General features: G+C 37.7%; 1 protein-coding gene across 1 annotated transcript in view; it reads right to left on the bottom strand.

The window, feature by feature from the left end:
• Window positions 1-1,467: 1,467 nt before the first annotated feature.
• Window positions 1,468-23,266, bottom strand: part of ptpn4 (protein tyrosine phosphatase, non-receptor type 4) — a 79,418-nt gene continuing 57,619 nt past the window's right edge. The window contains exons 12-27 of the mRNA XM_023337115.1: window positions 22,007-22,179; window positions 21,132-21,200; window positions 18,471-18,605; window positions 17,055-17,216; window positions 12,335-12,494; window positions 10,753-10,836; window positions 10,590-10,646; window positions 10,348-10,504; window positions 9,353-9,519; window positions 9,169-9,259; window positions 8,320-8,381; window positions 8,070-8,216; window positions 7,362-7,490; window positions 6,730-6,878; window positions 5,493-5,628; window positions 1,468-4,641 (exon numbers count right to left, since the gene is read on the bottom strand). Of these exons, the coding sequence (XP_023192883.1) occupies window positions 4,264-4,641; window positions 5,493-5,628; window positions 6,730-6,878; window positions 7,362-7,490; window positions 8,070-8,216; window positions 8,320-8,381; window positions 9,169-9,259; window positions 9,353-9,519; window positions 10,348-10,504; window positions 10,590-10,646; window positions 10,753-10,836; window positions 12,335-12,494; window positions 17,055-17,216; window positions 18,471-18,605; window positions 21,132-21,200; window positions 22,007-22,179 (2,256 nt within the window). The 3' untranslated portion in view covers window positions 1,468-4,263. The remainder of the gene's footprint in view (window positions 4,642-5,492; window positions 5,629-6,729; window positions 6,879-7,361; window positions 7,491-8,069; window positions 8,217-8,319; window positions 8,382-9,168; window positions 9,260-9,352; window positions 9,520-10,347; window positions 10,505-10,589; window positions 10,647-10,752; window positions 10,837-12,334; window positions 12,495-17,054; window positions 17,217-18,470; window positions 18,606-21,131; window positions 21,201-22,006; window positions 22,180-23,266) is intronic.

Genomic DNA, 23,266 nt, shown 5'->3' on the forward strand with positions numbered 1-23,266 from the left:
TAAACAGTACTTGAAAGGACTAATAGGTCAGATATGTCTTTTGTAGATGCAGGTACAATATTTTGGCCAAAAATAGTAATAACAATAATAAAAAATAATAAAACCTGAGATTATAACAAGCAATCAAAACATCACAACTCCAAACAGATAAAGTTTGGATTCTTAATGGAGTCCTGTTTGGAAAACATGTATCCTGACACTTACCTGACTGCTTTTTAACAACAGCTTCCAAAGTAATTTCTTTAAACTAAATTCCCAAGTCAAAATTGACAAGGAGAATGAATGCGTAAGAAAATAATAATTAGTCTAACCTATTTGGGACCCTAATGGTGTATATTGCTAATGTACACCCAGACTTGCATTTTTGACCAATATACACCCTAATGGTGTATATTCCACATTTTATATTCCACATTGTCCCTATCTGTTAATTTGAAACAACTTTCTTCAAAAATTTTATATTTAATATTTCTGAAGTTGTTTGATTTATCCCTCTAAAATATCTAGATATGCTGTTCTACCACCAATATTTGCTTTGTAACTCAAAGAATCCATGATTTTTTTGTAATTAATTGAAGTCTTCAGTTGTGATCCAATCTTTCTCATGAGCTGATGGATGTTGCCTAATCTGATTTTTATAGTCTGGAAAAGCAATGTGATCTGAAGCCACATCTCCATGCTTTGACAGACAAGCTTTAATTGTTCAGAATCAAGCTTATAGACATGTCCAAAGCACCATAAAACCATAATACCAGATAAAAAACGAGCAACTGAGGACAAAAGCATCTTTTTATGACACAAGTAGGAAATAAACCAAAGGTTATAGTACGGTAAAACACTTTGTGGTTCATTAAATATATACACTCGCTGCTTTAGATTGAAATAAAACAAACAAAACTTTGAATTACACAGCATTTGTGTCACATTTGGAATCATCCAAATAAAAATAAAACCATTTTTCTGCTCACAAATGATTTTCCCTTTTATTTTAAAGTTTTTTTCATATACAACATTGTATTTACATGGTCTAGTAATATTTACACAAAATGAACAAGTGGCACTGTGTCATTAGGAGCTCTCTTCTTTGTTCATTACAGGTGTCCCATTTTCAAAGAAAAACGATAAATTAAGAATAAAAGTACTTATTTTAACAATGCTTTACGTCTCTTAGATCTGCTTTTTTATGTTCAGTAGCACTACCTGCCCACCCAGCCTCTCTACAAAGTGCTGTCCCCTTCTCCTAACCAATTAAAACTGATATTAGTTTTTTACAAAAATACAACAAACTGAAACCCTCCCCACATCTCGTCTCTTCCCGACTTCTATCAATCAGTACCTTAAACCCCCACTTAAATTATAAAATTCCAGACAAATTATGGAACTTTTCTGCTTTTGTTCAGTTTCTTTTTAAGCCGATTTGCAGCTTTAAGCTCTCTCTCACACATACACGCACATCAACAAAAACAGTTAAAACCACTTCTTTAGCAAGCCATTGATTAGCTGGTTTAAAACTGAGCTGTGCTTCTGGACCCGGCGTACTCTGCTCAGATGTGTCATTTTGCCTTGAGGCCATGCAGAGAGAGTGGGATCTGTGTACAATGAACCGAAAACAGAGGCATCTGGGTGGAAAGAATGAGGAGAATGGATGCTGTGTGGGCTACACAGAGATGACTGAAGGATGCTGGGCTGAATTTGGGAGGGTGACACACTAGAGGGAAAGCTTAAGCAATAAATAAAAAGTGGAAGAGGATGGCAGCTCTTTGTTCATCCTTAAAATTATGATTCAGCTCTCTGAAAAAGGAGGACTCAAACACTGTGTAAATATTTTCTCAAGCAAGACTCGGGTGGATTCGGATGCATTTTTCCAATTTTGTGCAAAGAGGAGGTGGAGTACCTTGTAAGAATATTCAAAAGTTTATGAATATTTGAAGTTTAAAATTTTTTTGGTTCAATTTACAACCAAGGAACTCAATGTAATTGGTATTTTTAAACAATAGGCCAATACAAAGCTGTGCATAATTGACAAGAAGATAAATGATTCATGGTTAGCAGAGTGATTAACGGTGATCAGAAAATAAGAGAAATTTAGAGACTTTCTTTAAGTAGAGTCCACTGGTGTAAGTTAAGCAGAGTATAGTTTCTCTGGGGTTTATGCAAGTATGCTCAAGAACAAACTGGAGGCAACAAGAAAGCGGTTTGGAAACAAGTGGAAGAAGGTGAGCCAGTTTAAGCTGAATATCTAGCTTACGTGTGAAAAAAATCTTAATACTGTAAATATAGTAAACCTGGGTGGGGGAAGCGTTATGCTGTGGGCATGCTTTTCTTAAACTGAGACAAGGAAGCTGGTTGTGGCTGATTGGAAAATAGATGGAGCTGTTTAAATCCTGTTCAAAAATAGCCTCATCAAAGTCTAGACCTAACTACAGTTGAGAAAATTGTTTTCTTCTAGGTTTAAGGTCTAAAAATGTATCTTCACAGACCCTCTCATCCCTCTTTTTGAGCTTCAGTTGATTTGAAAAGAAGAATTTACTCCCCATGTTTGAACAGCTGGTAAAAAAAAAATACCCTAAAATACTAGTAGCACTAACTGAAGGTAGAGTGAGTTGTAGTATTTACTAAGATGCATACAAATAAACACCACAGTTATCTTTATTAATAAATGAAACCCATGCATCTTTTTACTTCGACTTTAACGTGTGCATTTCTAATCCAAAAAACAAACTGACATTTGTGATTTTAAAAAGGGAAAATTATTTATATTTTGCAAGTCCTCCGAAGGAAGGAAACAGAGCAACACAAATAAGACTTCACGCACACATACACACCCAAAAGCAACACAGAGCTGCAGGGGTTTCCAGAAAAATCCAAGAGTTAATCAGATCAAAAAATAACTTACCAAACTCTCAAAAAAAATCTAGTGAGGTAAAAATAAATCCCTCCTGTTTTTCATCACTCAAACATAATTGATGTAAAACACTCTGGAGAAGATCAGATGGAAAAAAATTATTATGTTATGTTTGTGCTGCCTCTGAAGTCTTTCTTGTCAACTAAGCTCCTGTTTGCCACGACCCAGTTCAAAACAGGTAGAGTTCCACTTTTTTATTTTTAAAGACTGTAACTACTTCTGTTGATGCACCTCAAAAAACAAATACTGATTGCATAAAACTTGTAGCAGCTTTTCAACCACCTCTGAAACAAAAAAAGAAAAATGCATGAAATACCTGGAAATATCTGTGTTGCAAAACTTATTTTGATCAGACAGAAGATTTTCTTCTGGAATGATGCAGGGCTTTCCTGTTGGTGTCTGGCTCAAGGACACTTCAGCAGGAACACTGACTGGATAAAAAACGAGAAGTGATCCCAGTTGTTGAGTTCAAATTCTAGCTCAGGTAACTATTTCTTTTTCTACCTGAATACTGCTGTGAATATTTGCAAAAATTAAATAAAGATCTCCACTAAACAAAGGCCCTGAGGACTGCAAACTATGAATGTGTGTGTGTCTGTGTGTGTCCAAGCTCAAAAACACAGAGCATGAGAAAGTACCCAACCTGCCACAGCATTGAGTAAAAGAGGCAAAAAAGTAAACAAGAAAAGAGGAGGAAGATTTCAAACTAAATACAATAAATTAAATCACTGCTTTTTTTCCCCCTTGAAAAGCCTCAAAACTAAAAAAAAAAAAAAAAAAAAACAGAGCAGGGGGCGTAGCACAATTTCACTAGCTAAGATTTAATCAGGATAGCATGAAGCTCGTAGACTCGTACAAACAAACAGAACATACAGCTATTTTTTGTTCAGTGGACAGGGTTTGACACAAACTAAAACACAATAAATACTCTGTCTGAGGAACAAAAGATAAGATTTCTTTCTTTATCAGCTAAAAGGACTTTAAAAAAGGCAGGCCCGTCTGGCAGACTCGCTTAGAAGGGAACAGGATGACCCCTTTGGGTTAAAAAAAAACAACAAAAATGAAGGTTGGGGGAGCTTTTCATCCATGGGGAAGCCCCTCCCCTTCGGACTTATGGCACTACAGCGATTTTCCAATCCAAACTTTATTTTTCGTACTTTTTTATTCTTTGTACACTTGTCTTCCAACCCTGATCATAAAACACCCCGTCACTGTACCTATTCAACACAGCTGGATTTCTGTTTTTTTTGTTGTTTCAGTTCAGCGTTTTCATGTTTGTCCTTTTTTTCCGTTTTTGTCAGCATAAAGTGCAACAGTGCTTCTGTTTTCTCCTCCTCCTGGCGACTTCCACGCTGAGGTTAGGGGTCAGCAGGATCGGGATCCGGATCTGGGTTCGCGCTGGTCTCGCTTGTAACGCTGGTGCAGCTCGCGACGCTCGGCTCCTCCTCCTCCTCTTCCGTCACTTCCCCCACGTCCAACACCTCCACTTCCTCGTCGTCGTCCTCATCCTCCTCGTCCAGGCCTCCCTCCAGAAGCTCCACCACAGCCGCCTCTACTTCCTCTTCCACTTTCTCCGGCTCTCCTACGTCCTCTTTCTTTGCTTCCTTCTTTGTTTCCTCCTCAGCCTTTTCCTCCCTCGCCTTCTCCTTCAGCTGGTAGACGGCCGCTGCTTGGGGCTTGAACAGACCTTCTTCGTACACTTTCAAGATGGCTTCGCACACAAAGCGGTACTGGCTCTGAGTAGAAAAAAGCACAAAAACAGAAGAGAACATTAAAAGCACTGATCTGTTTCCAAGGGTCCTGCATTCCATCATTTAGGTTAATTTTTTAATATGAAATACTACATTACATTGTGAATTTATGGCAAATATTTTCACAGCTGAAAGATTTAAATATGGAACCTGCAAAATCCAAAAACTGGGATGGATAGATGGACATAAAAAAGAAAAAAATATGTATAAAAGGAAAGAGGAAGGAGACACAAAAGGAAGGGAGCAAGTAAGGAAGGACACAAAAGACCCAAGAAAGAAAACAAAAAAACGAAAGGACACAAAAGGAAAAACACAAGGAAAAAAGAGAGGTGGGATCCAAGTAAAGGGAGGAAGGTTACAAAGAAGGAAGGATGCAAAGAAGCTAAGATATAAAGAAGAGAAACAAGGAAGGAAATAAGGAAGGGTATAAGGAAGGGTATAAGAAAGGTAAAAAGGAAGAACGTGAGGATGGAAAAGAGGTACAACAAAGGAAAAGAAACAAAAGACCCAAGGAAGAAAAAAAGACAAGGACACAAAAAGAAGAAGACGATAAAAGAAGAGAGAGGTAGGACCCAAGGAAAGGGAGGAAGGTCACAAAGAAGAAAAGATGTGAAGAAAGACAAGGAAAAAAATAAGGAAGGGCATAAAATAGTTAAAAAGGAAGAACACAAGGATGAAAGAGGAGTATAACATAAGGAAGGAATAAAGAAGGAAATGAAGAAATAAATGAAGGAACAAAGGACACAAGGGAGGAAATAAGGGAAAGAACAAAGGAAACACAGAAGGATGCACTCAGGAGGAAGCAGCTGCATGATCACAATGGCCAGTCTACTTACTGGTGTTTGTATCATCATGGCCCTCTGATCTCTCATTGTTCTGACAATATCCAGAGGATACACAGGCTGGCCGCACTCCATCAGACACAATGCCGTCTCCATGGTGATCAGAACCCCTGTTCGACCAATCCCGGCGCTGGAAAAAACAAGATAAAACAGAAATATCAGGTTATGATCTTTTTATTAAAATGACGTTTTAATGTTCATTTTGACAAAACTGTGCTTTGAGTGAAAGTCGATTTGTTGTGATAAAAAAAAGTATTGATTTCACACTAACTAACAAACCCTCAAGGTTTTTTTTTTTACAGTATTTTTTTAGTACAGAATGTTTATCCGCTGAGATCATGAGGCTGTGTGAGCTTTCTGTTCATGCACCTGGGACTGTGGAATCAAAGGGGTGTGGCTTATAACTTGCTGCCTTAATCTGTTGCGGATTGCCCACTGTGCCTGACATCTGGTGTAAAGTCTTGAAGCTGTTTGGTTTTTCGGTTGACATGGCTTATCTTGTTCCAACATCATCACTCTGTTAACTTAAACATTTTAGAGAAAATTGTTCCAAAACGTCTTGTGGTTCATTTTAAAGCAGTGTTGCAGTCCTGGCATTTTACCAACATGTTATAAGAACCCTTCCATAATTGGTCAATATTGTTTTCTTAAACTAATATTTAATATGCTCTTCTAGAACAATTACCGCTTGATGTTATATACTGCCATTCCTTGCCATATTTTTTTTAGGATTGCACATTCTCCTTTATAATGAATTACCAGGTCTATCTCTGAAATGATAGAATGATTGGCAGCTGTCCTAAATGTTTTCCACCTATTTATAACTTTGTCTTTGCAGAACAGTGGATTTTTGATTGTTTGTAATGAATTTTATAAGCCTTCCCTGATTGATGGGCACCAACAGTTGCATATTTTTCCATGCCAAGATATGGAAAGATATGCAAAGATATCCAACCCACACCTGTGCTCCAGACCAGCAAACTACTAATATGTCATAGTTTATAGAAATCCAACAAGGACATTGCATGCATTTCAAGTATTGTACCTTAATTGAGGTTTCTTTTACCAATATATGCCAAATTATGTCGTGTTCCATAAAATTCTACTTTTAAATAGGGGCAGTGCTTTCTTTTTCACATCACTAGGAAAAGAAAATTACTTATGTGATTGAAGGATATCTAAGCACAATACATGACTGACTTCCTACTGTCATTATTCAGAGATTGTCTACCTGCAGTGCACCACCATGGGCTGGTCCTGTCCGGCCCGTTTGCTTCGTACCAGAGCCACAAAGTCCAGGAAATCGGTAGAGTCATCAGGAACGCCGTGGTCCGGCCAAGCCAGGTACTGGAGCTGAGTGAGCTCTCTCTGCTGCTCACTCTGGAAAAAAAAAAGCACCACATAAAATTACTAGAGAAATGAAAAATACTATGTTTTTCAGGATATGTTCTATTGAGATGTGAGTAGATACAGGAGATACAGTCTAAAGTTCAGAATTGCAACATCAAAAGCACGGAACCATTAAAACGCCCATGTGTGGTAACAAAGCCAACTTTTCATTTACATATTCCCAATTTTGTAAACAAAAAATTATTCATCCCACTCCTCGTTCCTCCAGTTAGTTCATCTTTTCTCTCTCTCTCTTCCTGCAGCGTGACCGACTGTGGTGGTTGCGTTGTCATGGCAACCAGTTCCCACAGCATGAGACTGGCGCTCGGCAGTGGGATCCAGAAAAAGAACAGCCCACACTGGTCACTATGGCAACACACCTCTTCGGGGTTCTCAGCAGGCTGAATGCACCTCGGTTTTAAGTCTGTTTGGTTCAATAAGTGTGTGTGTGTGTGTGTGTGTGTGTTGTGTTACCTGTATGTGAGAGAGAGTCATCTCCCGCACCAGGAAGGCGGAGTTGCCCTCTTCGTTGTGGCACGTGACTTTAAAGTCTCCGTAGGTGGCGCTGCTGTCTGGGTTGGGCCAGTACTGGTGACACTTCACCTGTAAACACAGACGGAAGGTTCCAGTCAGATCTGTGCGCCGAACAGATCACAGATCTGCGTTTATTCTGAGAGCCTGCAGGTGTCAACACTGCTTCTGGAGCGTTCGTTGTTGTTACATAACGCCGGTTTCACTCTTTCATGAGTTTGTTCCATGGAAACTGAATGAATGAAGAGATGCAGCAAAGATAAAACTGCAATCTCCAACTAAATATTTTGGAAAAGGGAGAAAATAAATGAGGCAGCCAATTCATACGAGACAGGCATGAGAAGTTTAGACTTTTAGAAATGGACAATTAAATCCACTGAGCACAAAGAACGGATGGATGGACAATAGAAAAAGGGATGAAGGTAATAGAAAATGAATGGATGAATGGATGGATGGATGATTGAAAAATGAAGAAATGGATGAATGGATGGACAGACAGATGGATGGATGGATTCCATCTGGAAACATTTATATTTTTTACACTCTAAACTCTCTGGTATTAACTGAATTCACACAGAAACAAAACCTGAAAGCTGAAATCAAACCTCCAGTACAAGTGTAATGGTATTTTGGTATGTAGGTGTCACATACCCTGCCCCTCTCCACCTGAGTGGTCAGCATGACCACCATCGACGAGCTCTGCTCCCAGGTCATCCGCCAGAAGTCAGGGCAGGTGTTGGGCAGTGGGCCCTGGCACGCTATGTAGCGGTTTATCAGGCTGGACGCAGGAATCTCCATCTGCACAAAGGAAAACATCATGCAGCAGAAAATGTCAGAAAGAATGTTAACGTATTGCTTTATCACAGGTGAGCTACAATAAAAACATATGAAAGATACTTACATTGATGTAGTTTGCATTGATGTAGTCGTCTGTACTTTTCAGTACGACCCGTGTGGCATCATCTGTTAGAGAATAAAAGGAGTGAGGCTACACAGTTAGTAGGGCTGAAATTATTAATCGTGATTACTCGATTATTGAAATAATGCTCAACTAATTTAGTAATCCATCAATATTTAACTGGAGGATACAAACAAAAAAAAAAAACAATTTTCTGAAAGAACAATGAACTCAGAGCAGGAATAAAGGCAAAACTGCACAACAATATATACATTTTACATTTGTGTGTGTTGTATTTGTTACTGCCTTTAGCCCTTGAAAAGTGGATTTTAATCTCAATGGATTTTTATTCTGGTAAAATAAAAGTTGAATAAAAATAAAAATCCAAAATGAAAAATCTTTATCTGTAAATTCATATTAAGCATCTTTTGTTAATAAACTATTAATTTGTTAATCCAAAAAATATTCACCAGATTATTCCTATACTGTACTGATGCTAAGTTGAGCAGAAAGCTTTTCATGTGTTGATGTTAGAAGTATTTTCTTGGCTGATGAAAAATCCTTTGCTGCAAATGTTCAAGCATTCACTAAAGTAATGCTGTTATTGGACTTTAGGCAATAAAATATTTATTTTCTTATTTAAAAAAAGGAATGAAATGATTTATTATTCATTCAAATTCTTTTATTTTATTTTTAATATTGTGTAAAAAAGGTTTTTGTGGTGAAATGAAAAATCTGCAGAATGTGGATTTTTTTATCCCATTAATTTGATTAGTTGCAGCTAGGAAATTTAAGATGAAAACAAGCAGAAAAAGGAGCGAGTGTGAGGGGAGGAAGTAAACAGACACGTACATGGGGAAATGTCTCTGTAGCGATTTTTGGAAACGTTCTGAGGTAATTTGGCACACAGCATGGTCATCCCCGGCCTCTTCCTGTACTGTTGCTGTGGGATCAAAGATGGAGATTATCAGCAGGATAAGCCTTTCCCTCTCCGATGCATGCGGCCAGTCTGATTGTGTGAACCTGCTCTCCTTACATCAAACTGAGCCAGAATGCCTCCACTACTCAGGCCTTCCTTCAGAGCCATCATGGAGTCCCTCAAGGCATGATGGTCGAGCTGGGTGGGATCCTGCAGGGACTTCTCTGGGATGTATTGAAATTCCGGCTCCGAGTCGACCTTCTCTTCCACTACGTCGTAGATGGCTGGAAGACAGGGAAACAAGTCACACAACTTTTTCTGGAGCTCAAGATGAGAAAGAGAAAAGCATTTTGTCCTACAATTTGTCTATAGTCAAAAGTTTATATTTGTTGTATTAACAAAGTACCAGATTTCTGTATCAGGCTATAATGAAAGTTTCCAAAAGATACTGTTTGAAAAAAATCCATACATTTTAGGTTTCAAATTGAGATGTCAGAGGAACCTCACTTGCGCACACCATTTTAAATCCTTTCAGCTCAATTTTATGATTCATCAAAACAGATCGACTGATACCTGGACTTTGTGATGGCCACTGCAAAACATAGACTTTGTTGTCTTTAAGTATGCTAACAATATAGCTGATTTCTTAAAATGTTGCTTCAATTTTTCCCCTTACTGTGTTTTTTCTCTTGATGCCATCTATTTTGTGCAGCAAAACACCCTGCACAACATGATCCTGCCACCACCGTGCTTCGTATTTGTAAAGGTGCAGTCTCAGGGATAAATTTTTCAATTTTTGTCTTATCTCAGTCATATATTTGCAGTTGTGGCAACACACAACCATAGATATAATAGAAATTATGCAGTCATCATGGTGTGACGTAGTCTTTCAACATCCGTAGCTTAGCCCCAAACAGTCAAGTACGGCTGATCTTTCTGATGCTACCATCTCTTTTAAACTCTTTTATCAACTACTTTCAGCATACAGAAAAATAGGATTTGTGCTTTTTTATTAAAAGCAGAACTACAGCATAAAACCGTTAACTTTTCTGTATTTTTTTTTTCAGTATTTGAATTCAAAAGCATTGTTTTTACTGTAAAAAATAATTTACCATTTGGTCTGACTAGTAGGATGAGTTCTCCAGAGTGGCTTTCACAGCTGGCCTTGATGAACATCACCACCTGGTCATGGGTGTGGTCAGAGATGTCCCGCCCATTTATTAGAACCACCTGGTCCCCTTCGTTAAGGCGAGGCACGCAGAGGTCGGCCTGAAAAGGCAGAAACAGGTAAGAAAATGATTTTATTTTTTTGTCCTGAAAGGTTTCTGCTCAGATGTTTCAGTCGTTAACGTACTGAGGTTCCCGGAGCAACTCTAGACACAATGATGGGCATCTTCTGGTCAGCTCCACCCTGGAGATAAACACACATGTTAAAAGTCCAATAATTTGCGCACCAATTTTTTTTTAAAGACTACAGACTAAGAAATAATCCGGTAAACAACAAGATTAAAGCCAACCTTGACATTGAAGCCGAAACGTCCGTGTTCATCGGGCCTCATCTTGATCAGGACCAGATTATCATGTGGAACGACTCCGTTCAGCTGAAAGGACACATTAAAAACACAACAGAGTTAGACTTGTATCCACACAGAGACCTGCATTTGTTATAAATACTGAAGATGTAAGGGAGATCAAAGACATGTATGCATCTAATTCAACCACCAGGGGGCAAAAAGTGACATAAAGCTGCATGGCTGTTTTATAGCAGTAAGCATTTTTTTATTTTAGCATCAACACCTTTTGAAGCATATTCTACAAGGTATTATTGTCAGATCAAAGGTAATTTTAAAGTATAAACAAGCTCTCTTTCTGCCATTGTCTTATACACAAAGCAGAAAATGTGTTGGAAAAAAATACATTTTAGCATTGCACAAAAACAATGAGTATTTCTTGTAATATATTAGTCATATTGTTACGTAACAAGCATATAACAATAACTGCTCTGCTGATAGGGTAAGATTCTATGAATTAGTAAAAAGTTGCTTCATTGTTTATAGTGAAAAACCTTCCAATAAATTAATCTTTTAGACAAACTCAACCTTTAATTTGAGCACATTTTCAAAGATTTCTTGAAAGTCAATGCAACTGACACAGTTTTTTTTTTATTTAACTTTTGTTTTTACGAATTTATCAAAGTGACAGTGATTACTAATGAATAATCTATAACATTCTTGGTTTTTGTTTTATGAATATGACATTTCTCTGAGCAACTCTTCAAAAAACAAAGAAAGGAAAATAAAAAAAGTCAGATCTGTACTGATTTATTTTAAGTCATAAAAAGCCTTCAAGAAGTAGGTACTTAACTAAAGTTGCCCATATCTACAATCAGAGAAAGTAAAGATAAGAAAAACTGGAACTGTCATAAACCAGGCGAAAACAAGTACTGACATTTATCTTGCCTAAACGAACAGAAATCAGGGTGGTGTAGGAGGTCAAGCAACAACACAATCTGTGATACCAGGAAAATAAAAACCTGCCCCGCATGTTCACAAATGTAAACAAGAATGAATTTTCTTCAAGAAAAAAAAACAGCTGGTTCTGGTGGGAGACAAATGATGAACAAGTGGGAAAGCACTTCTTCTCCACTTTGAACTACGATGTGATGCTGTGGGCCTGTTTTTCTTCTACAGGCCTTTTTAGAGTGCATGCCACCATAAACTCTGATACACCAGGAGATTTTAAATAGAAAAATGCTGTTCTTTGCTACAGAGTTGAAAAAGAATCAACACTAGATCTCTTAGTGGAATAATGATCCAACACATACCGCCAAAACAATAAATAAATGGTTCGTCAGACAAGAAATCAACCTGGTTTAAGGAAACAAGGCAAAGATGCTAAATATTGTAGTTTTTTTAAAGCTCAAATTAAAGATTTAATTTTTCAGTCTTTTTATGTCTATATGAGGTTGTGATATTGTTACAGAAGTTACATTTATTTTTAATACTTTTTTCTCATGTGTCAACTAACAACCCCATTATCGATATGCAGATAAACAATGTTATGCGAGGCATTAAGAGTGCTTCCATCGGGCCCACTGACCGTGGTTTTGTCGGCGTTGACGGGAACATCGTACATCTCATTGAGGTGGTTGTCCAGGAGACTCTGCTGCGAATGGGCCTGGATGATCTGGCTCAGTGTTTTCCTGCTCAGCTGCTTCGGAGGCAGAGCTGGAGGTTGACCATCTACCCCATCGGGAGACCTGAAGAAGAAGAAAAAGACAGAAAATGTTTATATTACAGTAGAACCAGGGTCCTTCCACAATGGCTCTTAATAACCGGCTAAAAATGAAGAAGTCAATATTTGAATTAAATTTCCATAAGGAATTACACTAAAGTTAAACTAGGTTTAATTTTTTTTACTTAATTTTCCATCCTACAAAAAAAAAAAATCCAGCATCTATTTGCTCGATTTGATGTTTACCTTTATTTCAAATCCTAAAAATTGAAGTAAAACTATTAAGTTTCTTATAGCAGATATTTGTCTAAGATTGTAAGTTGTTTTCAAAAAGTCGTGCAAGATTTGCGGCTCTAAACGAGTTTTATTTGGCTGGCCTGTAAGAAAAAATGGCTCTTTAGGTTGTAAAAGTTGCAGACCCTTGCAATAAAAAAGAAGAAAAACTGAAGCATTTACAAGGCGTATGCTGATGTTTCTTTTGCATGTTATGGTAGAGCCTGTCTTTACTATACAAATTTATTTCCAAACATACTGTAAATTTGTTTAAGAGGAAAGGAAAAAGAAGTATAAATGAGCATGAGGAAAAAATAGACAGAAAAGAGGTAATAACTGTTTGTCCTAGTGCATTAACCTCAATAAAAAGGCAGCAAAGGGAAGGAAAACAAGCACCCCTCACGCTCCATCTCCATCAAGCAGACAGTAAAAGACCGTTAGTGCGCAGGGGGAAACAACATGGTCAGTCAGTTAAAGCTTTCAGCAGCGCTCCTTTGTGGGTTAAAAAGCCCGTCGTTTCACTCTGTGTGCGTTTCTGTGTGAGGGAGAAAAGGCTACGAACCGGCATTCCTTGGGGGAAGGGAGCATCAGTCAAAAAGCATCGCATTTGTTTTGGCTGCTGCAACTGGTGCCACTTTGTGTCTTAAACAGACGCACACAGGCTGACATTTACTATGGGTCAAAACCAGGTCAGGCTGAGACAGTGCACAGCAGGACGGAGCCGAGATGGCACATCCACCTCCTTTACTGTGATCGCACAGACACGAGGCAGACATACGTAATGGATCTGCAAACATCTGCACGCCTTACGTAAAACTGGTCATTTACTTTTCACATTTAATGATTCAGATTCAATCAATTCCCAAAGGGAAATTAAACTCAAATCATCCAAGTTTGCATAATAAATGACACACTGCATTCATTAAAATTTAATTTTCATTATTGGTTTTCTTAATTGTTGACAGTATGGTGTCCATTATGATTTTGTGTTTTTATGATGTAAAGCACTTCGAAGTGCTTGTTGCTGAAATGTGCTGTACAAATAAACTTGACGGAGTGATTGAATTATCTTCAAAGAATCGATATTGATGATGATGCTGTTAGCAGGAAGGATTTCTAGAAGGGTTTCTGCAGGTTTCAAATTTAACTCAAATTTAAGACTTACAGCCTTTTTGAGATCTGCGTTACAATAGAAATGTACAAAGGATGGTAAACTGTAAATAGTTCTGTCACAACAAAATTTAAGACTTGTGATTAAGGCCAAAATATTTTTTTCAATAAGTTTAAGACATTTTACAGCCTTAATTTTAAATAGGCACCCTTGCTTTCTTTAATTCTGCATTGTTTAAATATGTGTTAGTTTTCTAGGTCTTACTGCCTACTTCATGTTGACATACAGGTTCTGTTGTAGATATTTATTGATTCTACAAGTCTGGAATCATCTGTATCATTGTTTAATATTAAAATTTTATCTGAAACATTAAAAAATGTGAGAATATGCAAAGAAAGAAGAAATCTTATCTGTTTAGAGGATTGTTAAGCAGATTGAGTTAAAACTAATCAGACACCAGATTAAGAAACTGAGCACTAAGCTTTAAAAAAAAAACACAATTTCAGCTGTATCAGCAAAATAACTCGAGAAACAATCACACCCAAAGCATGATTCAACTAAAGCACAGTATTGTATCTAAATTTCTGCGTTGCTGAGTGAATCGCAGAATGAGTAACTGCTTCTCCTTCAGAGGAAATGTAGACTCTCAGCAGAGAAAATCAGGGAAAAACATTGGGAAGATCAGGATTATAGGCTTGAGTAAAGTGGTGAACCAGGAAATCAGTCAGGATGGCAAATCTGCAGTTGCATTTTTAGTCTTTTCCATCAGGAACATAAATTGTCAGAGAGGAAAAAATGCAGCATTATAATCTGCAGTAATCAGATGGTTATTACGAAGGAAGTGGATTGGGACCAAATCTTTTCCACAGACGCTATAATGGAGCTGGTGAAAGATAGACATTAGAGCCACCGAAGCTTTAAAATATAACTAAACCTTAAACTCCTGGGAGGTTTGCAGAAATATCTGATATTAGAACGAGCCAAAGTGGATATGAACGGATTGAAAAAGCATCATTTGTCACTGTTAGGGTTACCATGCCAACAAGTGAAAACGCCTAACACAGACTGCTTATATGAAGTTCAATCCACTGTAAATTGAACAACAGCAATATAATAAGGCTATGTGCTAAAGATTATCTTTAATGCAGAAAAATATAGATTACAAGATCATAAAACCTGGGGAGTAGCGCAGTTGGTAGCACTGTTGCCTTGCAGCAAGAAGGTCCTGGGTTTGATTCCCAGCCCGGGGTCTTTCTGCATGGAGTTTGCATGTTCTCCCTGTGCATGCGTGAGTTCTCTCTGGGTACTCCGGCTTCCTCCCACAGTCCAAAAACATGACTGTCAGATAAATCGGTCTTTCTAAATTCTCCCTAGGTATGTGGTGTGTGTGCTCTGTGCTGCCCTGTGACAGACTGGCGACCTGTCCAGGGTGTACCATGCCTCTTGCCCGAAACGTTCGCTGGAGATAGGCACCATAACCCCCCCTCCGCCCAACCTCACTAGGGTCAAGGGTGTCCCTAGATGGATGGATTAATGAAAAAACTGGGGAATTTGATAAAAAATGCTGTGTGATGCAATGCCACCCAAGGTTATTTGACCCCTGCTAAAGATGGCCAAATAAGTCTTTAAATATTTTTTAGTGCAATTAACAATTTCACACATTCCTTTCAAAAATATTTAACAAGATTGGAAAATACAGAGAGAGATATCTTTGACAAATGATAACTATTTCTATTTTAAATATCTAGGTCTGAGAGCTAACATGACCATGGAAATAGCTTGATTTTGTGTCTAATCATTTCATTGTTACTCTGGTCGTTTAGACAACTTATTTGTAGTTTTCTGGATGACAGCAACAGTTTGGTTTTTCCAAAAGTGAAGAATCTGACTGATTTTCAAGGACTCACAGCGTACATACGCAAGTATTAATAAATACATTTAGGGTAAATAAAATAAGGTTAAACAATATGTACATGTTTTTGCAGCCAAATAGTTTTTTTAGAGGAAGATGGAAAAAAAAAGAAGATGCAAATATGTTTTTTGTTTTGTTTTTTTCACAGCAGAGGAGCTGAGTACTCAGGCTGTTGGGTGCTCATCGATCTGATGGAAGAAACTGTCTCTGTAGCGGCTGGTTTCTGCAAATGACGCTGACCTAATGGTAGACATTTGTGTCCAGCATGTGTGGGATCTGCAGAGATGTCAGTTGCCATGTTCCTGACTCTAGATCTGTACAGGTCCATGATCCCATTCACCATTACAAGTTTTCCAGGACCTTAGGAAGAAAAATAGGACAACACCATCACAGATCCTCCACCCTGCTCAGCAGTGGGCCTGAGTTGCTTCTCCACTTTACTATTGATGCTTTGTTTCGCAACTGATCCCCCTGGAGCATTCGTGGCTAAGAAGCTCAAACTTTGGCAGTTTTTACAACACACCTGTGCTTCAAACAGACCAGAGTTTGCTACCTCAAATTATCTCCTTTAAAAAACTTTATAGGACACTATGATCAACTTGAGATAGGAAAGTATTAAGAAAATTATGTTTCTAGTCAGTTTATTTTATCCTAAATAAAATAGGATAACAGGTAGGAGACCAATAATTGTGGCTCTGGCTTTGGACAATTAGTGACATTTTGTTTCAACTTCACCGCTCTGAAAACTGCTGCAGCTCTTTAATTCTTTACTTTCCCCGTTAGACTTTAAAAACAGCAATTTGGGACCTTAAAGAACTTTACCAGATATTTTATAGTGCGTGAGCAGTTTGAGGATGAACCCAGATCTACTTAAGTCCTGTTGTTCAATCTCCTCCACCCTGCTCTGCTGCTATAAACACATTTTACGGGCTGTTTTTCATCTTTCCAGCGGGGCAAGCTAAGTGACACTGGGAGAGGGTGTGAACTGCTGGGAGAAGCCACAGACACCGAAAGACGTTTAAAGAGACAAAAATAAACCCGTCAGCGCAGCAGAACAGACAGACTAGCGCTGATGAGGAAAATGTAACTGCTAAATTAAAGGCTGGCTGTTCTGAGGAGATGTTTTATTTATGAAGCAGTGAAATTATGATCTAACTAATGCTCTGCCAAGTCAAAGCTGATGTTTTCCCCGAGGAGGAAGACGTTGTTTTGAAAAGAAGAAGAAAGGAAGAAGGAAGGGATGGAAATATTCAAATGAGAATGATGATTAGCAAAAAAGTTCGACTGACGGTGTCGAGTCCAGGCTGATGCTGTTGGCCTGCGTGGACGACGCCGACTTGTGATTGGAGGAGAAGACAGGTAGGCTGGGCGAAGCGTGGATCACATGATCAACCAGGTGGCCAACCGACGACGGGCGTAGCCGTGTGCCGTCTTGGACAAACAGCGAGTTCCTGGCAAAAACAAACATTAGAGGTTTAATTTCTCTGTTGGTGCGTCACAGAACAATCAGAAATGTTTATATTTGCCATTTTTAGATTTCTGTTCTATTGGCTTTGAATTTTAAATTTATTGTATTGTGCTTATGGCACTATTGTTGCACTTTATAGTTTACAAGTATACCTGCGTTTCCATTACAAATGTGCACAAAACTTTGTGGATGCTCCATTAATATCAAAAATACACAATTTTGCAATTATGGTGTTTCCATTAAATAAGAAACGCAATTAAAATTACACGTGAATAAGTTTATTCACGCAAAATTATTAAAAACCTGCCACGCCATCATCCTCCTACCACTTCCGGTTGTCTTCTTTGTCTCGTCTGCCAGTTTCGATATGTGGTTGTTGATCACATGACTCATGCGTTGTGAAAAAAGTGTTTCAATACACCTCATTTTAGCACAAACCTTTTAAAACTTTTTAATCGAAAAACAAGAGCTTTTCCAAAACTAGTGAGTTTCAACAAAGCAAATGTATTTTTGTAATTAAAATTTGAGCAGGGATATGGTCAATGGAAACGCAGCTTAGAGAAGTAGGTTTTTAAAAACTACTCACACAACTTGAACATTTCCACAAATATCTTTATATTCTATCAGGATTTATGTGCTAAACCAGAGATCTGCAACCTTCACAAAACAAAGAGCCATTTTTGCCTCAGTCCAGGTAAATAAAACTAGTTCAAAGCCGCAAATGTTACATAACCTTTCATGAAAAAACTAATTAAAATTTTTAATGAACATATACTATTATTATACTAAATATACTATTATTTCTGTGTTTAGGTTTAAAAAAACATACAGCATTTACAAAAAAGGATTAATAATTTTTTTCTATGGGTTTCTGATGTTTATAGAAAATGATTTTCACACACAAAAAACAGAGTTTTCAATGTAATGTTATTCTGCTGTGGAAATTTGATACAAAATTAATTCCATTCAACAAAAAACTGCATCCAGTATATTGATATTTTTAAAAATTTGTTAGTTCTAAATATTAAAACAATAATAAAATACATTAAAATTTGTTGTAATTTGACAAAACATGAAACAGTTTAAGGGTTAAACATCTGCAAATCACTGTATATGCAAACCTAATTCATTCCAACATCTAAAACATATGCTACAACCTGTAAGGTGGCTGAGGCATATTATTATGGATCATCTTTACAAAAGAAATCATGAAGGACTAAAATCTGTTATAACTCACTGGTTCGGTGTTCCAGGTGGCGAACGTGTGGGCAGGCTTTGGGTTTCCAGTCTCTCGTCTGATAGGCTGTTCCTGCTTACCGACTCCCAGTCGGTCCCGCCCACCAACTTCCTCGCCAATGGCTTGCTGGGAGACCTGCTCAGAAAATGTCGATTTCCAGTTACAACCAAACTAAAAATTAAAGTCTCAGTGCATTTATGTCACGTTTAAACGCAACTCAGCTTGCCTCCACTTTATTCACGACAGCTACCAGCTAGTTTGCTTTATGTTTTCTGTACTGTGTGTCCTTGGTGTAGGCAGGATGCTGTAACTGCCATCTTCACAGAATGAAGAATGAAGAGTGTTGAAGATGTTTTAATGTAAGAATAGCAGCTAGCACCTAGCTCTTTTGGTTTCAGAATCAAAACCTTTTTTTCTAATCTGGTATTAGTCTCATCAACCACATTGGTCTATACTTTGATGTTATATTTTTATTCATAGTTCTTGTGGCTCACATTCATTTACTGGACTTTGGTCACACATATATGCATAATCTTAGTCTGACAGGAAGAAAGAAATGAAAGCCAGTTCGAGATCTACATGCAGAAATAAGAAAACGCAACTTAAACTGATGAAAATAATTCTGGATCAATTGTGAAATAGGGCAATGTTTCAGGGTTTGTTACATCTGACACCGAGTATATAACTAAGCATCACTAAAAAGCAGTGATGGCATAGTCACTTTGAAAAAGTAACTTTAATCGGATTACTGAATACTCCTTGAAAAAGTAACAAAGTTAGATTACCGATTACTTGATTTGGAAAGTAACTAAGTTACATTAAAATGAACTTTTTTAGTTACTTCAGCAGCTGCTAACCAACAACGCTCTGCCACCTGTGAAAATTACACTGATTATTTTATAATTGTAACATCAACAATATAACAATATATCACTTATAAGGTTAACCTGAAGGGGAGATTGTTTAATGGTTACAACAGTACAAAAAAGATTTTAGTAATTTGTGCATGTTTTTGTGTGTTCCAGTGTTGCCTGGAAAACTATTAATAGGATTTTATACCCCACCCCCTCGTTTGCTGTCAGAGCAGTGCACAGCGCTCCTCCTGCCGCTCCACAACATCAGATGTCCCGCTGCACAGATTTGTGACACTTATCTTAATATTACTGATTATAATTGCGTTTAGTTGCACAACTTTACAGACACGTTCATTCATGGCTGATTTCACGTTTATTGCGCTGTTCATATTAGTCTCGATGTTTGCAATTTTCTGGAGCGCAAAGCGAAGCTCGACGTCAGTCACAGGTAATATATTGACTTGACATTAACTAAGACACAGCGGGACGGATCATCCGGGAAATGATGGACTAAAACTAACTGGATGTCTGACAGATTCTGGGGTTTATGTCTGCTTATTTCCAAGCCCAAAAAGCGCATCCCGCGACTCATTAAATTTGCAAGCGACTTTAGAAAGAACAAAACAAGCCCAAAGCCGCTTGTAATAAACGGAATTGGCGACCGAATCTCAAAATAGTTCCTTTTCAGCAACAAAATGCGCATCTTCCTCCATTGTTTACATTTCTGTCACTGCTGACACTGTAGTGTAGAAACGGGGGTCACTCCCCAAGATGTGTAGAGGAAATAAAATTAAATTACAAAAGAAAATAGTAACGCAAAGTGATTTCGATAAGTAACTGTAGTCTGATTACCGGATTTGAAATGGCAACACGTTAGATTACTTGTTACTGAAAAAAGTGGTCCGATGTGAGTAACGCGTTACGGACATCTAAAAAGTAAATTTAATGTAGTCATTCAAATCAAAACATGAAAGTCATATTTTGTATTGTCACTGCAGATAGACATAGTTCAGTCTTTATTTCTCCAAAAACTCAAACCCACTTCTGTTTCTCCAAACATTACCAATAAAAAGGGATTTTTAAAACAGAAATGTTATTTTATGACCACATTATGGTGAAGACTGCTGACTTGACAGTCACTGGTACTTTAAAAAAAATGGTTAAGCCACAAAAGCCTATTACTAAAGAAGGAGCCTGTTCATGGCAAGCTGCATCTAAGCTGAGATGCATATGTAAAGGTGGCTGTAGCTAATTTATTTGGGAAATTGTATCATGACACACTCCTGAGGAGGTTGACACATTAAGGAGTTAAATGCCCTCAAACTTCCCACAGATTTCAACACAACTGCATCTTTAAAAACTATAAAAGTAGAACAAGGCCTCATAATTTCCAGGAACGGATGCCCGAAACATTTATCTCGGACTCAGTCTGTGCCTAAATGTGCTGATGTTGTTTGACTAGAGATGGAGAAGACTAGGAAGCAATATTAGAGAGATGATTGGTGTATATTTTAAGAAAAAATTCTGATGAATCCCAAACGAATATCTAAGGGAAAAGTCTGGTGGTTAAAGTTTTAGCACATTAAGGCACCAGGGAGTCAAACTGATGCCCTTTTGGCTGAAACACAAACACCGATCGATTGAGTCATGTTGATTATTGAGTGGATTGTTGAGCCGATAATAAATGCAGGCTATCAGAATTTGCCCACAAAGCAAAAGTGAGTACAGTGGAGTCAAGTTGAGTCAAAACGGAAGAGGAAATTAGGCTGCTTCCATCTAACCACAAAGGACAGAAGGTTTTTACTACCTGGCAAAAACTCTGTCCTTGATCCCTTTCTCCTTTCCATACTGCACAGATTGCACTTCTGTCCGCCCACTAAAGAGAAAAACGAGGAAAACAACAGTTAATAACGTGATTTAAATACTTAATATGGGTATTGTTCACTTTTCCCACAGTGAAATTTAAGCACTTTTCTATTTTCAAGGTAAGTTATCAAACTTTTCCAGTACCGCACTTTGGAGTTAAAAACAATAAAAAAGAACTTTAAAAAAGGTAATTTATTGCTGTTATCAATAATGTGATTTTATTGTACAGCTAAAATAAAAACAACACTTTAAAAACCAACTAATTTAACAAAAAAACACCCCAATTTTAGTAAAGGTGTTTTAACATATAAATTATAAGCTAACTGTTATTTCAATTACATAGATCAGTAAGTCCATTTCCTCAGTTTTAAAATCTGTATTAAACCAAAGTCACATCATAACTGCAACACAGAAGTGATTCCAAAAATGATCTTTATAGGAAAGTGTGGAGATATCTGGAGGGCAAAAACACATTTGAGCCAAACATCAGACAAGGCTCGCTCACGTTGCATCACTGCTACTCAATAATACATCACAAGGCTCCCTTCATTTTTCACAGCCGCCTTTCATAGAAAAGGGAACTGAAAAAGGTTAGCTGGGAATGAAAAGGAGTTCACATGGGGTGAATTTACTGTGGGGATAAAAGACACATTTCTAATGAATTCTATCTGAAGGGAGCAGAGGCATCATTGTTAGTCTGTTAACTTTATCACAGGTCGAAATTTTTAAAGAAAATGGAGAACAATGTCTGGACCAAATAGAAATGACAGGGGGAATTTGCTCTTCTGGGAGAACATGTTGGGATGATCCTCTTACCAGTATCTAAACTTTGAGCCCAGGCTGAAGTAGTGAGCGAAGAAGTTTTTCTGTGGGGGGATGGGCCGCTCCAGCCTGAAAAAGGTGTGGTGCTCCACGCAGGCCTTCCACAAGTTCTTACAGGCCCGGTAGTTGACCATGTTGAAGCCCAGCAGTGTCTCCCGAGTCTCTGCCTGCACCCAGGAAGAAACATAGCAGCTTATGGAGGGCTGAGTCAAATGAATGGATGGATGGCCTAGCAAAAGCCAGATGGATGAGTGGAGTAGCAAGTAGCCAAATAAATTGATGATGGATGGAAGAATCGACTAATAGATAGAAAAACAGATGGCCAGATGGATGCATGATGAATGGATGATGAATGCAAGATGGATGATGGATGCAGGATGAATAGATGTAAGATCGATGGATGACGAATAGATGATGGATGCAAGATGGGTGGATGATGGATGCCTAATGAATGGACGACTAATTGGTTTGGATGGATAGATAATGGGACAAAGTCAGAAATTCCAAATATTTTTCATCCTCCATTTTATTACCCAGAAAAAACTTAAAACAAATTCTACACATTTAAAACTGCATATTAACTTTGTTATGAAAACCATACCTCATGAATATCTAATAAAAGTTATCTGAACAGATTTTCTTTTTAAAGTCCACATGCTTCCAAGGCAACATCAGACTTTGGACATTAGACATTACAACAGTAGCATTTAGCAGCACAAGGTTTTCACATTTTTTTCTAATCTTAACTTCTAATTTCTCCAACTCCAACTGAAACGCAACATGTGCAAAAGACTTTTAATCTTTTTTTTCAGCTCTGCTAAGTCTTGTTTTTGTTGTAAAACTTTGCTGTTATGTATCGTCCATATATGGAAGCACAGATGCATAAAGCATTGCCCTTTAAAGCTTGTCACAGCATCACAACACTTTTAAAATTAGAAACTGTTTTAAAAATATTTAGAAGCCACATAATGAGTTATTTATTTGCTACTATTAAGCTTGATAAGTTTTCAGCCACCAAAATATTATTAAACTGCTCTTTTAACATAGAATTGGTTTAAAAAACATGAAAAATTGTTGTACAGTAAGAAAAAGGCTAAAAGAAAACAAAGAGATTCAAATGTGAAACAAAGGATTTATGCAGAGGATTAATGCATGTTAGGACAAAGTCAGCAGGGGGTTAATCTGACACCTGATTACACACACGGATACAGGCGCAGCACAGCTGAAATGCTGCACCTTTATAAAGGTAGGTTC

The sequence above is a fragment of the Xiphophorus maculatus genome, chromosome 7, assembly GCF_002775205.1.
Source record: "Xiphophorus maculatus strain JP 163 A chromosome 7, X_maculatus-5.0-male, whole genome shotgun sequence".
Lineage (NCBI taxonomy): Eukaryota > Metazoa > Chordata > Actinopteri > Cyprinodontiformes > Poeciliidae > Xiphophorus > Xiphophorus maculatus.